The sequence below is a fragment of the Nanorana parkeri genome, unplaced genomic scaffold, assembly GCF_000935625.1.
Source record: "Nanorana parkeri isolate BGI_ZX_2015 unplaced genomic scaffold, ASM93562v1 scaffold152, whole genome shotgun sequence".
NCBI classification, from domain to species: Eukaryota; Metazoa; Chordata; class Amphibia; order Anura; family Dicroglossidae; genus Nanorana; species Nanorana parkeri.
Genome location: NW_017306420.1, coordinates 624,330 through 636,739, shown reverse-complemented (window position 1 = coordinate 636,739; position 12,410 = coordinate 624,330). Strand labels below are relative to the sequence as shown.

Sequence of the window (12,410 nt, the reverse complement as noted above, 5' to 3'; positions counted from 1 at the left end):
AGTATATACACACACTGTATATTGCAAAGTGGTGTTTTTTGATTTTAAAAAGTTTCAAGAACTCACCTTTATGCTGCATATCAAAGAGACGTTGTTGCCAGAAGCTCCTAAAAGGGGCTATGCCTGTCCCTGGACCAATAAGGATGCATGGCACATTGGTTTCTTGTGGCATATGGAAACTTTGAGCTCTAAACAGACAAATAATAGCGAGGCAGTTTACTATATTTCTTTATTTTGGAATACCTGCAATTGAGTGATCTATTCTATTTATGCATCTGTGTTATGAAATGACTGTATGTAAAGGTGTTTTTGAACAATGCTAAAAAATTCCAATAATCCCTTTTTATACCATCCCTTTATAGCAATAAACTCTATATAGGAGATTTTAAACAATAACTTTTTTTTGTTAGTTAACAAGTCCAGCTATACTATACCTTACCCTCTTACAAAGCATGGAACCACTTCGTCAGGTTGTATTCTGTTTAGCCAAGAGGAGCAAACACCATGATGTATAGGGCCATCGCCATCTGTAAAATGATAAATTATTAAATGCACAACAATAGTGTCAACTTGCAGTATATTTATACAGGTAAATTGACAAGGCTACGATGCTCTGTAAGGACCATGTCATACTGGCGATAACAGAGAGCAAAGAAAGCACTTGCCTGCTTCTACAGAGCTGCTTCCTCACTGCAAGGTGTCATTCCATTGTTGCTCCCTCAACGGTGGATGAGATTCTGCAGCATTTCAGAAAGCAAGGGAGCAACGACCTAGGTGATTGCTCTCTTTAAAAGAGAACTATGGGGTCAGTGTTTTTCCCCATAGTTCTCCTTAGGGTAACGGGAGGACACAAACTAGCGTCCTCCCGTTACCCTAAGCTCAGTATACCGCGAGCTACAGCTCGAGGAATACTGAGACGCCGCAGCCAGAGCAGATCCCGACGTAGATGATGGGATCCGCCCAGCTGCGTGAGTGACAGCTGGCTCTGCCTATCTAGAGGCAGAGCCAGCTGTACCCGCCCCCTCCCCGTCCGTTCCGCCAGTCAGCGCTGGCAGATCGGAGCGGGGAGAGGGGAATCCAGCCCCTCCGCCTGTCACTGCAGAGAGCGGTGACAGGATCGAGAGGTTAGCGAACCTGGTATGTGTTCGCTCACCTCCCGATCTACTGAGCCGACCTGTGACAGTCTCATTGTCACAGGTCGGCTAGAACTATGAGGTGAGTGGAAATCACTCATCTCATAGTTCTCCTTTAAGGATATTGCTGGTGTGTTACCATCAGCCACAGGATCACTAATCTGACAAGGCCCTAATTTTATCACAAAATGGCATATAAAGTCCATGAACCCTTCCAGTGAACTGAATGGGCTTGACAAACAAACTAGTACAGCACGAACACAGTTGTTGATTTTCTAAAATAATACATGTAATATACATATTTTATACAAATCTACATTGGTGGATTATCACAGCCACTCATTGTTTCACCGAGATATGAATAGCATTGCTGATGTATGAGCATGCATATAGATACACATGTTAATCCCAAAAAGATTATTCAGTGTTTGGATATTGTCTATACATCTGACCACCACCTCATGTTGTGGGTTGATTTTCACTAGCAATGCCAGCCATTAGATATGTTATTCTATAAAAAAAAGTAATTTTACAAGTTTTCAAAGATTACCTCTTGTACGATAGGACACAACTGCAACAGTGAGGTGAACCTCATCAGGATGCATATCAGGAGAGGAGCTGATGGAGTAGTAACGAGGTTGTAGCAGGGGTAGCTGTGTAAGCAGCAGAGATGATGGCATCTGAACCGAGGGAAACTCCTCTAGCACCTCAACAAGAGTAGGGTTCTTGTACCACTTCCACTGCTCGTATTCTTGTAAGCCCTGAGTAGCAAGATCAGCATTATTGGACTCTCAATATAGAGCGATAGATAGATAGATAGATAGATAGATAGATAGATAGATAGATAGATAGATAGATAGATAGATAGATAGATAGTGATCCTTTTTGATTAAACATTTACATTTGTTTGGCTTCAAATTATATGTTAACATCATTTTTTATTTCTACATTTTATTTATATGGCAGATGTCATCAAGAATGCTATTTCTAAAAATGAATCACGACAATACCTTGCTTAAAATCTCCAGACGATTTTTCTCTTTTTCATTAGTGGCCAGACATGCAATTTGTTGCACCAGAAGTGGTGTGGGTGGAGTTGTGATATCCAAGAAATACTTGAGGGCCTGGAAGATGGTACATGGTGGGATTCTCTCTTCTTCAGTCCAGTTACTGATTACGCCTGTATCATCATATCACACAGCTTTAGAATTTGGATATATTTGCAGGCTAGTTTTCATTGTCGGCAGCCCCCTCCTTTTAGTTTTTGGTGCAGAGCTTTTGTGCAGTAACCACATGTTTATGCAGCTAAACATTACTACAATGCAATATGCAGCAGTTTAAACCCTAAATGTCAAAGGTATATATTGTATTTTATAGGCTGTGCTGCTTTTTGTAATTCTATTGAAAGAAAGCAAATTGAACAAAGTAAAGCGAAAATTAATAATTGTTGTTGTTTTTAGTGGTCATGTTTGTGAAACTATGCAGTGATTTTTTCTGTTAGTAATTTGTTGACTTTTTAATCCAGAGTTAAAAAAAATCAAATCACATGTTTAGGTTTGGATGAGACATGGGGTGTGATTTACTAACCTAAACACACGCACGCACTAGGTGCGTGTGATTTTCACACAGCAAAACGTATTTATCAACCAAAAAGTCTCTAAAAGCATATTTCCACTAATGCCATATATGGAAAAATCATGACCATGATGCATATATAATGCTGCTTCACAGTTTAGACAAAAATGGTTAGCTCATGCATTTACATTCCTGCATTCATCAAAGCAAGCAACACAACATAGAGCTAATTCACACAACATCACCTTGCAAATTCATGCTTGGCTTTGCACAACACACCTGCTGGGTGTGTACACACTACAAAGGTGTTTAGATTCCACCCATAGATCATGCTGGGAGGGAACACACTACAGAGGTGTATACATGTTTGTGGTGTGTTTATAAGGTTAGTAAATCAACCCCATGATGTTAGGTTAACTGACTCCTGTTCAATTGGCCCTAGCTTGTATGCAAATGAGGTAAGGACTTTAGAGTGTAAGCTCCTTGAGGGCAGGGACTGATGTGAATTAATAATATGTGAGGGGCTGTGTAAACTGACGGTACTATATAAATACCTGTAATAAATAAATACATAATGAGGTAAAAGCTGCCATTCTCTGATACATAGCTCAAAGCACCCGGGGTTAAATTACCATACTATAACCATTGGTCACAATGTAAAATGAAGAATAATATACATGGGTAAACATGCTTCATTTTGATTCAAAAACGCGGAAAATGCCAACAAGAACATTGCAACACGTGTGTAAGTGATTCTAAACACTACCCTGAAGACAAATGCAGATTCAAGTATGAACAAAGAATACATGAATCAAATACTGTTATGAAGTAAATGTATACATTCAAATTGAACATAAATTACCTAAAGCAGTATTTCTTTCCTCCAAAATCTCCACTCTAACCAGCTGGTTGACAGGTGGAGCATCTTCCAGTCTTTCAATCAAGGCATTGACAAGGTCATCATGGTTGCCGGCAAAAACCCCTAAGTGGTCTCCTGGTTTGTAACTCAGCTCTTGGTGTCCATTGGTGTGAAGCCGAAGGAAAATAGTGAATCGGCTGTTACAAAAAATACATTATCCTTTTAGGCATTCAGATTAAGGAAGTTAAAAGCGCAGGCTGGATTCCTTGTACACATTTATTATACCAAATAAACATCTACTCATACTCCCAATCATTCAGTTTTAAAAAGGAAAGTTTGAAACAAACATTATTAAAGTATATTTAAACCCACAATGTGTTTTAGTTTTAGACACAGCAGGGAAGGGTTAAAACCCATCAGTGTTTTGCCATTTGTGTCCCACTGGGTAGATTACCTTTACTCCCTGTCCCACATTTTGGGTTTAGATTCATTTTAAGGATTTCGAAAGAATCCAAATGGAACTGTTAAAGCAACCCCGTCAGTTACTTAAAAAAGGAGCTAAAAATCTCCTGCAATAGAAGAGATATTATACTCACCTCTCCAGCAGCCTGTGTCACTAGCCTTCAGTCCGTTCCAGCTTCCATCAATCTCTTCAGGTTTTGACACTACCGGGAGGCTCCGACAGCACACTGTGGCTCCATTCTCTGACCCCCTACATCACTGATGTGTGCTGTAGTGATGAATGGGTACGAGGATGGAACCATGGCACACTGTAGGGGATGCAGGCATCCAAGAATTCCATACATGTCGCACAGACTAACAGAGGCTGCAGAACTAGAATAGTAGAAAGATAGAAGACAGAGGCTTCCATGGAGGTAAGTATAATACCTCTTTTGCATCCTCATTTTTCTGAACTACTGTACTCTTTGCTTAGAAGCAGCATACCCACTTACAATATTAGAAGTGCTTCTAAACTGTACATTTTTCTTAGTGTTCTTAGGACAATCACAAGTTCCTGAGCTAGTGACCATCTTTCTGTAGCCCTATGCTCAGTATTGCTCACTGAAGGCTCCACATTCTGAAACGTCAACATCAATATTGTTGATGCTCTGTGCATATTGATATCAGCACACTTTCTAGAATTTGCATTATCTCCATGTACAGAGTGGCCTCAAGATGTACAGCAGACCAGCCCAAATTTGTGTTTATGTGCAGACAATTCTGTTGAACTCATTATTGGTCATGTACAAAAAAAGTTATCTAAATGGCAGGAAAGAAAAGAGCTGTATATGTAAGGTTTCCAAAAACACTGTACCCCGATTTTGCACTTTGAAGGTTCTGTCGACATAACAGCCGGGCTCCATACACTTTCTTTCTGTGAACACTGTAAAGAGCTGTCAAAAGAGAAACAGTACAGTTTTAGAAAGATCAGGATATTAATGATAACTTCTTCTGGCTGCAATATATCTGCTTGTGAGGAGTATGTGCATATACGGGCTAATATGACAATGTTGTACCTTGTGTGAGTTCAGGAGCCTCAGCCACAAAGCTGATGCGGTACTTGCTCCTCTTCCAGCTGCGGTCATTACTAATAAGGGAATTGTTTGCCTTCTCAATATTAACATCATCCCCTACACAAAATACATCGCATGCAGCCTGTTGGGGAAAAACAAACTCTTTGTTATGCCAGTTATCTAGTGAATTGAATTGAGTTTATTATGCCACACATACATTTAAAAAAGATATATCATCTCACAGTTCTCCACATCCTCTCCAATGCATTAAAGGAAACATAAACAGAGATAAATATGTAGGCTGCCATTGGTGACCTCCTGAAAATGCTTGTTGTCTGGCTGTTTCTAGATTCTGTATTTTCTGAAACTGTGGGAAAGGTTTGCAGTCTTGATCTGCCTAATAGTTCATGGCTGAAGCCAATAGATCAGCGTTACAATCAGGCAAATCGCATTTTCAGAATGAGAAGTCATCAGTGGCCTTGATCCACCTGCCTAAGTGTCACATAACCTCTTCTTTGCCAGGGAACCAACTTAAAGTGAAGAAGACAGATGCTCCGAGAAGACACTTGTGGCAATTGGAGGGTTTATTAGAAGTATACGCACAAAGATCACATAACGCTTTGACACCTTTCTCAATAAGGTGTGATAAGGCCTTAAAGTGACATTAAACCCTCAGATTTTTTAACATAAACCAATACTGTAATGTGTGCCTTACTGTAATCCATGGTTGTTTCCCTTTTCTTTGCTGCTCTTCCTTTTAAATCCTCATGTCTTCTCATGCTTGGGTAGAACTTCCCTTTGCAGCTAAGGGCCTCTTCCTGTAGTGCTGGCTCAGGTTACAAACCTACACACAGACACCATGTATCCCTTCCAGAGACAAGGCAGTCTGCTGCAAAACAGAAGTTCTGCCCAGCATGGGAACAGATACAGATTTAAAAGGAAGAGCAGCAAAGAGAAGGAAAACATCCATGGATTACAGTAAGGCACACATTACACTATTGTTTTATGTTAAAAAATCTGAGGGTTTAATGTCACTTTAAGGTTCCTTGATTCTTGTGCCTATGCTTCTAATAAACTCTCTGATTCCTGCACTTGGCTCCACAGTCCACTTCTATCCACTTCAGTTAAATGTTCACTTATATGCTTTGCCTGCTCAGGCGCAGGTTTAATCTGAATTGTCAGCTTTCATGTATGCTCTGTATAAATATGGAAAGAGTACACTTACATCTGCACAGTTAAGTCCCAGTATTCACCTTTTACACTTTCAATACGAAAAGTAAACATAGACAGCAAATCTTGACACTGATTTATATCTCAGTCAAAAAATGGCTCCCAGCTATCTCCGGGTTTCTAGGAAGTTGTGATGTCTGCTTAGTGTCATGGTCAGATTTCTGCACATGAAAAGGAAAATCATCCTCTCTGGATGTCAACTCAGATGATCATAATTTAATGTGTAGATGCCTCCAAACAAATTACATTTACGATATAGAAATAAGTGGCCTGTGTATTATTAAAACATGATGACAAATTGTTCTTTCAATTGATAACCAATTTAGTGACAGCAAAAAAAAAACAACTATTTTTTTTATACATGCTTAAAGGGGACCTACCATGCAATATTAAAAAGGTTACCATTAAAGCAAAACTCCAGATAAGCACAGGTATAGGACCTTGTATTCTTTGTGAATAGATGTTTTCTTTTCTTTTATATTTTATGTCTGTTAGTTGTATTTAGAACACTAACTACCTACTTCATGCAGTATAACTGAATGCAGATATCCACCCACCTACCAGGGCACTATTTTCTAAGTCTCATAAATAGTTTGTGGTTGATTTACTAAAGGTAAATCAATTGGTAAACTTTGCAAGTGATTTTTTTTTCCTTGATTATTTTTAGTTAATTTTCACCACATTCACTAAGCCAACAGAAAATAGTCTTGCAACTGAACAGACTAGTCTTTATGTTGAGTGGATAGCCAAACTGCTGGCACAAATAAATTGCTGAGATGCTAAGTACTCCACTTGTGCAAATGTGGAAAACATGTACTGATAATAGGACCTTTGGCCTATTCACATGAATGTATTGTTGTAATGTAAAGTACATTGAATTGCAGCCTGTAACTGAAAGTAGCAGATATTTCCCTTTCTTCCTGATAGCCAAGTTGTGTTGAGGGGGAGTGAAGAGGAGGTGGGTATGTACTTCTGAGAAAGTGGGGCATTATGTGAACCTGTTGCTTTTACCTGAATATCTTGCCTTCTTATAAAAAGGTATGCATTTGTTTAAATGTGTTTACTGTGGTCTTTATTTCAGATTAGAATTTGAACTTAAAGGAGAACTGTGAGGTGAGGGAGAATCGCTCATCCTCATAGTTCGAGCCAACGTGTAACAATGAAACTGTCACACGTCGGCTCAATAGATGGGGAAGTGAGCGAACACATACCGTCGCTCACTTCTCGATCATCTCACTGCAGAGAGCCGTGACTGTCAGTCACGGGTCCCTGCAGGGATTTCACCCCTCCCTGCTCCGATCCGCTAGTATATGCAGAGGCGGCTCTAGAGTTTGCGAGGCCTAAGGCGAAACCTAAACATGAGGCCCCACTCAGGCCTGTGGGGTCTCACCAGGGCTCTGTGGGGTCTCACCAGGGCTCTGTGGGGTTTAACGCCCTGGTTAAACCACCCAAAGTGTCCTGGTGAGACTCCACAGAGCCCTGAATAAACCAGGGCTCTGTAGGGTATTACCATGGCTCTGTAGGGTCTCGCCAGAGCTCTGTAGGGTCTAACCACCTTGGTTAGACCTCACAGAACCCTGGTGAGATCCCAAAGAGCCCTGGTGAAATCCCAAAGAGCCCTGGTTAAACCAGGGCTCTACAGGGTCTCAACAGGGCTTTGTAGGGTCCCAACAGGGCTCTGTGGGGCTTAACCCGGGCTGATGAGACCCCACAGAGCCCTGATGAGACCCCAAAATATCCTAGTGAGAGCCCACAGAGGCCTGGTTAAACCAGGCCTCTGTAGGGTCTCACCAGCACCAGGGCTCTGTAGGGTCTCACCAGCCTGGTCAGACCCCTCAGAGCCCTGGTGAGACCCCAAAGAGCCCTAGTGAGACCTCAAGAAGCACTGGTAAAACCAGGGCTTTGCAAGGTCTCACCAGGGCTCTGTAGGGTCTCACCAATACCAGGGCTCTGTAAAGCTCTCTGGGGTCTCACCAGGGCTCTTTGGGGTCTCACCAGGGCTCTATGGGGTCTCACCGGGGCTCTGTGGGGTCTAAACAGCCTTGTTAGACCCACAGAGCCCCGGGGGGACCCCACAGAGCTCTGGTGAGACACCAAAGTGCCCTGGTTAGACCCCACAGAGCCCTGGTTAAACCTTTAGGGCCTCACCTGGGCTCTGTAGGGTCTCACCAGCACCATGGCTCTGTGGGGTCTCACCAGCCTGGTGAGACCCCACAGAGCCCTGATTAAACCAGGGCTGCACAGGGTCTCACCAGGGCTCTGTAGGGTCTCGCCTGAGCTATGTAGGGTCTCACCTGGGCTATGTAGGGTCTTGCTTGGGCTATGTGGGGTCTCACCAGGGCAAGATGGGGTCTCACCAGCACCAGTGCTCTGTGGGGTCTCACCATGGCTATGTGCGGTGTCTCCAGCCTGGATAGACCACTCAGGGCCCTGGTGAGACCCCACAGAGCCCTGGTTAAACCAGGGCTCTGTGGGGTCTCACCAGGGTAGCAGGGCTCTGTGGGGTCTCACCATGGCTGTGTGGGGTCTCACCAGCCTGGTTAGACCCCTCAGAGCCCTGGTAAGACCCTACAGAGCTTTGGTTAAACCAGTTCTCAGTAGAGTTTCACCAGGGTTCTCAGGGGTCTCACCAGGGCTCTGAGGGGATCTCCCCAGGGTAGCAGGCCTCTGTGGGGTCTCTGGAAGGATCCCCTTTTCAGATATTTTTCACACATTGCTTTGTATAACTACTGAGATCTGGATCTGTTGATGCAAGCTGAAAATATCTGCATTTTCATGCAATATTAAGAGAACTAGAGATAACTTTATCTTTTCTGGTAAAGTGGACTGTCCACACTTTCATTTTATTAGTGACACTAAACTCAGGAGTTAAACCTTAAAAATGCATTCAGGTACCCTAACTATTAACAGAAGTAGCCACCCTCGGGAAGGAAGCACAGTGTCAGCATGAATTAAAAAATGATTTGAGCATCTACAGTCGAGTGATACACAAATAAGATACATTTTTGTTAATAGTTAAGGTACTTGAATACATTTTTAAGATTTAGCTCCAAAGTTTAGTGTCACTGTAATATGAATCTGTTTAGGTGGTGGCAACTTTATGAACATTTAATGCAGTGACTAAAAAAGTTGTAACGTGCAGCATTGCACATGCTTGATTGTATACAGTCTGGTCAGATATGTTTAAAAGAGAACTATGGGGTAACCATTTTATCCCATAGGTCTCTTTAGGGTCACGGGAGGACATATATTAACCTCCTCCCGTGACCCAAAGCTCAGTATATAGCCGGCTATTGCCGGCTATATACTGAGAGCGCCGCTCTCTTTTAATGTGGGCTTGCTTGTGACAGGTGCACTTTAAACTGCAGTGATTTATTTAGTTCTACAAAAAAATCTTATTATGAAATGTAGTTAAAAATTAAATGTGCAAGTACTGGCACAAAGAATGCAGCTAGGAGTGAAAATAATTCAAAATATATCTCTACCTTAAACACTTTTTTGGCCCAAGTTCTAAAAGATTCCTCTTGTCCACACAGTTCATCGCCCTCCCCCATTTTCAGAATTCTCTCTCCTCCCATCTCCTCCAGCAAAGTATCTGCAGCCCGGGCAAAGGCACAGAAGTGAGGATAAGCTCTAGATCCAAGTCCAAAGACTGAGAATCTACAGTATAAAACAGTTAGAATTAGGTAAGATGAAAAAAATTTAAATTCAGTGAATATCGGTAAAACAGAAATGTATTCACACATATACCTATGTATAAACCCTGTTCATTTACATTGCTTCTCTGCTTAACACCTCTCAGCTTTTCAAATGCTCTAACATGTCTATTTCAACACGTGGGAGTCCCAAATCCCAGGCACTTTGTTCTGCAAATTCGTTTGGGCGTCACTGGCTATCCCATACTCTCCCCACTGCGTCTGCCTCCTGTAATGTTATGTTGTAATGCATGGCCAAAGGCTGCATTCCAATACCAGTTCATGGTGATGCTAGGCAAGATGTTGCCACCATTAGCTTGAGTCCAACTGCTGACAGCAACTGCATGCATTTTAAATTATAACAGCAATGAGCATGTGCTTCACTGCAATAACATGAAGGATAACTCAAGAAAAGATGCATATAATATAATTTCAGAAGAACATACAGTATAGTCAGTTCTAGTGGAAATAAGTTTTACCTAACTTAAAGGAGGACTATGGGGTTCTATCTTTTCTTTATTATTGCATTCCTTCGGCTAAATAAGTAAATTGTGTAATTTACTCCTATTAGCCAAAATGCACCCTAAGCCTGTAAACCCTTCTTTAAGATGGTGGGCGGGGCTAAGCACCGCAATGAGGAGGGATCCCGTCAATACTGTCGAGATCCTCCCCACTGATCTTCGTCACTGTTACTGACAGTGATTCTTGAGAGCTGCTGCGTGTCCACGAATATATGGACAAGCGCAGCAGCTGTGTGCATGCAGCTGTCTCCTTACCTGCACGTCCCTGTCCTCTGTGCCAGCCTTCCAGACACGCTGCTGTGTAGCCCTTGATCCCCTCCCTCCTCCTCTCCATCTGCCCCGCCTACTTTACGTGTAGTGTGCAGTGCATTGAGAAGATCTTGTCCCGGGTCAGAAGCTCTCTCTTCATAATTTATCACAGATGGGCAAGTCCATATATGGTGAATGATGTCACTGGAGATCCCTGCTGATCGGATGCTTGCCAGTCTGCAGGGATCCCCAGTGACATCATTCACCATATATGGACTTGCCCATTTGTGGTAAATGCTGAAGAGAGACCCCTCTTTCCCCTCTCATCAGCGATCCCCAGTGATTTTAGTATGTCAGTGTCACACAGGGCAGGGAGAGAGAGAGTTAGAGAGAGAGAGAGAGAGAGAGGGGGGAAGGTGCCCTTTCTCTCTCTTTGTCATTTATCACATATGGGCAAGTCCATATATGGTGAATTATGTCACTGGGGATCCCTGCTGATCGGATGCTTACCAGTCTGCAGGGATCCCCAGTGACATCATTCACCATATATGGACTTTACCATATGGGGTAAATGCTGAAGAGAAAGCCCTCTTTCCCCTCTCTCTTCAGCGATCCCCAGTGATTCTAGGATGTCAGCGTGACACAGGGCAGGGAGAGAGAGAGAGAGAGAGAGAGAGAGAGAGGGGAAGGAGCCCTCGCTCTTCATCATTTGCCACATATGAGCAAGTCCATATATGGTGAATGATGTCACTGGGGATCCCTGCTGATCAGATGCTTACCAGTCTTCAGGGATTCCCAGTGACATAATTCACCATATATGGACTTGCCCATATGTGGTAAATGCTGAAGAGAGAGCACTCTTTACCCTCTCTCATCAGCGACGCCCAGTGATTTGATTGATGTCAGCGTCACACAGGGCAGGGAGAGAGAGATAGGGGAAGGAGCCCTCTCTCTCTCTTCATCATTTACCACATATGGGCAAGTCCATATATCATGAATTATGTCACTGGGGATCCCTGCTGATCAGATGCTTGCCAGTCTGCAGGGATACCCAGTGACTTTAGAAAAAAGGAAGAATGGTACTACAATCAAGGTAATGGGTATTTTTATTTGCCCTTAGGTCATAATTCTCCTTTAAAGACACCTTTTTTTTAGCATTTCTTATTTTGGTCACAGGAGTACATTTACTAATAGACTCCTGTGACCCAAAGTCAGTAGCTTACTGCCCCTATTTGCTGACAGCACAGAGCCATGCTGCTATTGGAAAGGATCCTGACAATATTGTCAGCATCCACCGCAGCTTCCTGATTGACAGCTGGTTTTACTTTTGTGCCCTTAGCTGACAGCCAGAGCCAGCTGCACTTACCTCCACCCCAGTCTGTATCTCCAGCCAGCACTGACGAAGCAGAGAGGGGAATACTTGCAGGGTAGTGGGGGGTGGGAAGGAGGGTAGTGACTGACAGTCACCACTCTCCGCTGGGGGAGGAGACTGTGATCTGAGCGATCAGTGATCACATGATCGCTCAGATCTTGGTATAGAGCCGACCCTTGACAACTGCTGTAGTAGCCCACGCCATCTCTAAGCAGCGGGCAGACTATGTTGTACTCTCTCCACACTTCCTATTTAATAATTA

The 12,410-nt window shown here is 42.9% G+C and overlaps 1 protein-coding gene across 1 annotated transcript in view; it reads right to left on the bottom strand.

The window, feature by feature from the left end:
* The window catches only part of NOS1 (nitric oxide synthase 1), a 71,164-nt gene that overhangs the window by 8,348 nt on the left and 50,406 nt on the right, over positions 1 to 12,410 (bottom strand). Inside the window, exons 19-26 of the mRNA XM_018554275.1 lie at positions 9,797 to 9,971; positions 5,085 to 5,223; positions 4,883 to 4,961; positions 3,571 to 3,764; positions 2,144 to 2,313; positions 1,684 to 1,894; positions 440 to 527; positions 67 to 188 (exon numbers count right to left, since the gene is read on the bottom strand). Of these exons, the coding sequence (XP_018409777.1) occupies positions 67 to 188; positions 440 to 527; positions 1,684 to 1,894; positions 2,144 to 2,313; positions 3,571 to 3,764; positions 4,883 to 4,961; positions 5,085 to 5,223; positions 9,797 to 9,971 (1,178 nt within the window). The remainder of the gene's footprint in view (positions 1 to 66; positions 189 to 439; positions 528 to 1,683; positions 1,895 to 2,143; positions 2,314 to 3,570; positions 3,765 to 4,882; positions 4,962 to 5,084; positions 5,224 to 9,796; positions 9,972 to 12,410) is intronic.